The sequence below is a fragment of the Phytophthora infestans genome, genomic scaffold, assembly GCF_000142945.1.
Source record: "Phytophthora infestans T30-4 supercont1.46 genomic scaffold, whole genome shotgun sequence".
Classification (NCBI taxonomy): Eukaryota; Oomycota; class Peronosporomycetes; order Peronosporales; family Peronosporaceae; genus Phytophthora; species Phytophthora infestans.
The window spans coordinates 1,058,397-1,063,028 of NW_003303713.1; the positions used below are offsets into that span (position 1 = coordinate 1,058,397).

A 4,632-nucleotide genomic window follows, 5' to 3' on the forward strand; every position below is an offset into this window, starting at 1 on the left:
CTTGTCGGCGGTGGGTCGGTGCTTTGCTCGTAAGCTCGGGCAATTATCTTTGCCTGCCCAGCCATTACGCCCAGACGACGGTGCAACAACGACAATAAATGGGTAGCGCATTTGATTTGTCAAAATTTATGGTGGCCAATCACATGGGCCCGTAGTCCGATAATGGGTCTGTAGCACATAAAGTGGACCGTTGATTTAGACACAAATACCTAAAATCTCGCAGCGTCCAGTTCAGACCTGGCGTGCGGCTTTTGCACCGAAGACATCAACTCCGATTCACTCGCAGTCAATCACATTGCTCCAACGCATATCCGCACCGGCTTGGCACCGGTTAGGGCTAGGTTTTGACTGATTTTTCTTGCTTTTTGTAAGAGTGTAGAAATATCAACGCGTGGCAGTTCCATTTGACCGAGCAGGGTTTATCCGCCACAAATGGCTACATTTGGCATGAGGACGCTGCTGCGCTGCGTCTTGCTTCGAGTATTAAAAAGGCATTTCTTGAGCGCAGCACAGCGATGACGGTAGTGCCGGACCGAAAGACGTCACTGTAGCATTTTTATTAAAAGTTTCATGTTCATGTAGTCACAATTTGCTACCTTGGGATCGGAGGGTTTGCACTGCAAACTTTGCAGAGGATACCGTACTTGATGTTGAAGCACTGTAGTTGTATCTACAGCGTACCTGTATTAATGTATTACCCCTGGCTTGAAAATATTTCGGTCCTTGGGACGACAGATTTGCCTCCTCTAGCAATGCAGGACAATTGTGAGAGTGACGGCAAGGTTGGCGTCGTGTGGTGGCACTGCTGAGCGCATTAATCTAGCGTCACAGGCTGCAGGTTTATTAGATGCACGATATGGACGAGGCTATTGGTAGAGAACAAGAACAAATACCTTGATTTCGCTCTATCACATGAAATAACTGCAAGCGTTTGCAGTTTTCCATCTCGATTACCTTTGTCTGTGTCACAGTGAAATACTAGAGCAAATACTCGTCAGTCTTAAAGCCTACTGCTGTTCTGGAACCTGAGTTCACTCAGCAGAGGGAAGGTGGCAAAAAAAACGAATTAAGTGGGAAATGTCATAAAATAAAAATCTAGTATTTAATATTTTTTCAAATCTCCAAGTTAATTTTTTTTGTCAGCTTTTGAGAAAAGAGCTACTATTAATATCTAATATCGAAAATAGTACTACTACTTAGAAAAATATCAAATGAAATTTGGTTACCAATAGCCCCTGGTCAATTATCTGTCTGAGATCCTTACATGTACCGCCATCTGACCGTTCTGCCTCTACAAGTCTCGGTACCCATCACGTCGCCATCTTTTATCAAAACTGCCACACTGCACTCCGTTAGACTGCTCTGAATTCTGTCCCTAGCAGGGGTACTTCCCCATATCGCCTCATGATGGGCTGCGTACAACAGCAGCAAAAACGAAAAGGTATAGTGCGGCTTCAGAAGACCGTTTTGTCACTCAGCGGGTGCAAGTACAGTAATAAAAACGGTTTAGCCCGCAAAAAAATCGGATTAACATAAGAGTGTACTGTCAGAAACGGAGTGGCTTGTTTTGACTGTTTTGAGTTGCAAACACCCTCCCTATGGCATGCTGCTAGAATAGCACGATAGCCTTAGCCTCGTTATGAGCTCAGCTCATAACGATGCTAAGGCCATGAGTTTATTGAGCTGTGGGTGCTTCCCATGCCGATCGAACGGTAAGCGAGCTCCGACAACACTACGGGTTCAGTCTTTGGTGCCACTGTTGGCGCTAAATGTTACTTCAAATTACTCAGTGGTAATCCGAAGTGAAGATGCACGCGTAGGTCGTCCGTTTTTCCTTACATGGGTTTAATCCGCTCCCCATGCAGTATTTATCTTTTTTGACAAAGAGGTTATGCCATGGTAGTCAACATTCATTCGATATTGATAAGCTTAGCTACTCTTCCTGATTTACATCTTCTTCCACATGCGGGCTTGTCCGCACGCAGTTCCGTGGCTACTTCTGCGACTTGAAGTGCTTTAAAATCGCTGTCTCCAACGCTCCATTCTCCTGGTGCAGTTCCTTAGTTTTGACCTGCAGCGCCGATGCCGTAGACTTCTTGCGCTCACGGTAGCGGCGCTGGCGCATATTCTGCAGTTGACGAACGCGGTGCTGTCTGCACTAATAAGTTATCATCTAAAGAAGTGACATCGAACTTCTGGCTACAGCTGCATACCTCTCAGGCGCTGTGGTGGACGTGTTTCTTTTTTTCTTGCTGCTTCCGCCTTTATTGGGTCGACGAGCTACGGAACTCGGATTCTTTTTTTCAGCTGAAGAAATGTTTTCTGCATCCGCCTGGTGCCCCACGCTTGATCCTTCTCGCTTCTTGCGCTGCCGGCGGGTGCGGGGTGCCGACTCCTCATCGGACTCGCACAAGATGAACGATAGCGACATTGACGTCATTCGAGCTGCCAAGCTTCCTAGCTCTACTCGAAGGAAAATGCAGTGAAAGTCCACGCGGAGATTTCCATCTCTAGACTTACCGCCTTTTTCAGGAAGCCATGTCTTCTCTGCAGTTATACTAGAAAATTGAAGTCACATCCTAGCAAGAACCGAAACGATCTCTATGTCACTGCTTCGCTTCTCTTCAAATTAGTGTTGATCCAGTCCCTCAACATCGTCTGACTTGCGTTTGCGGATCTTCTCTCGCAGGTTCGCGAAACTTACATTACCCGGGTTACTCTTCGAAGCTGTCTCTTCACCCTCAACCACAGCCATCTCCTCAGCGCTTGGTGTACGCTTCACCATTGTAACGAGGCGTCTGGCGTACTTTTTCGTAAGCTTCTGTTCCGAATTCGCGATAACTTGCAGACTAGGGTGGCGCGGAAGGTCGGAGTCCGTGTATTCGTATGTCGTAGGCAGTAGGTAGACTAGCCGACCACCTTCGCGCAATGTTTGAGCGGCGAACTCCAGTAGATCCTTCATCACATCTTCAGCAGCGTACGGTTGGGTGGGTGCGATATAGTTCGCCTGCTTGATTGCCATAGCCACGTCGCTCTTGGTCTGGCGCTTACGCCCACTCTTACGAGCACCGGCACGAATTCCATAAGGCGGGTCACACACAACAGCGTCGAAGAAACCCTTGCACTGCCTGGTAAGAGGCGACATAGAGTTGTCAGCGCGCACGAGCTCTGGAAGCGGAAGACCATACTGCTTAAAGTTAGTGATAACGTTCACGCGCTCCTTTCCGTCCGACCTTGTATCTATGGGAACAACGCCAGCGCCTGTGACACCTACACCAGTACCGAGCAGCACCCGGATGTCGATGTCTGTGCCGTAGCACATTGCGCCGTGGGTTCCACACGGGATCAAGACGCTCCCAGTGCCCACAAACGGGTCGATTACCAGATCTCCATGTTGCACCAGCGCCATATTACACATTAGTAGGGCCATTTCCGACTCCATTGACGTGGGGCCAATGTACGCTCTGCGCTTCAATGTGTGTTGGTCGACCAGGTCTCGAGCACCACCTCGCCCTCGATTTTTCTCGCTGCCCGCAAGTTCGCGTAGAAAGAAAATCTGTTTTGGCTTCATGCCCGGGTGCAGGTCCTGGTCCAAACCCAGTTCCTCGAGCACCAAGAACGTCTCGTCCGGGCTCTTCATTTGCACGGGGCCCGCAAAGGGTAGAGATTCGCGAAACTTTTCTCGTCGTTCGCGTTGTTCGTCCATGCTGAGCTTCTTGCCGAATATGGCCACGTTGATGCGCCATGAACGCTTGTCATCCTGCAAAATCCGATGCTTCTGTGGCCCCTGAAAGGCCTCCACCGATGACACGAGCTCGTCGTAGCCGCCACCACTGGCTGTATGACCCCATACCTCGTACACGCCCTTGACGAGAATGCCACGCTCTGAGAGGAACTTAGCGTGCTTCGCTGAAGGGAGCTGCACCCGCACGAGTGGAGAGCTTTCGGGTTCCGGCAGCTCCCCAGTGCCCGGGTCCTTCAACACCGTCTTATTGGCATTAGGGAGATTCTGCATTGCCAGCAAAGCCTCCAGCTCCGGGTAACGGAAGTCGAAGTGCTGGTGCACGAAGAAAACAAGGTACTCCGGCATTTTGAAGCAGATTTCGAAGCGGTAGGTAGTAAATAGCGAGGCGTCTGCGTTGCCAGTATCCAATGCCTGCGAAATTCTGCCAACGAACACGACGAGACAGATACAACGGTGTGCTTGCGTCCAACGAAGTGTTTCTTTATTGTGGTGTTCGAAACACAAACGACTTTCAGAAAGGTACCGGTACAAAACAGAACTACACACTGGTCTTGTCAATTCCGTCCAAATTTACACTTTATGAACCGATCTGATTATTCAAAATAGCAGTTAAGCAAATTCGCAACAGCAAGTTTCATCTGTAGCGACGTCTTGCCTGGCGGAGGTGTGAAGTATTATACAAGGGTGGTGCAGCGGCGTCTTACCTGGTGGAGATTTGTAGCATTATACAAGCGTGCCATATCAATTTCGTTATGCTAATGTTATTGTTTGCAATGTTGGACAGAAAGAGCCTAGTCATAACTCACTCGTAACCAAGGAGGTAGCGGTAACAAGCCGGCATGCCCACCCCAACACTGTATTTCATTGCCTCTACGGACTTTATTGCC

The 4,632-nt window shown here is 49.0% G+C and overlaps 1 protein-coding gene across 1 annotated transcript; it reads right to left on the minus strand.

Moving 5' to 3' along the window:
• Positions 1-2,600: 2,600 nt before the first annotated feature.
• PITG_16940 (tRNA guanosine-2'-O-methyltransferase, putative) lies at positions 2,601-4,090 on the minus strand (the record flags this gene model as incomplete). Its single annotated transcript, XM_002897310.1, has 1 exon — positions 2,601-4,090. One exon carries the CDS (start codon positions 4,088-4,090, stop codon positions 2,630-2,632), a length of 1,461 nt encoding a protein of 486 aa, XP_002897356.1.
• Between the last annotated feature and the right edge of the window lie 542 nt (positions 4,091-4,632).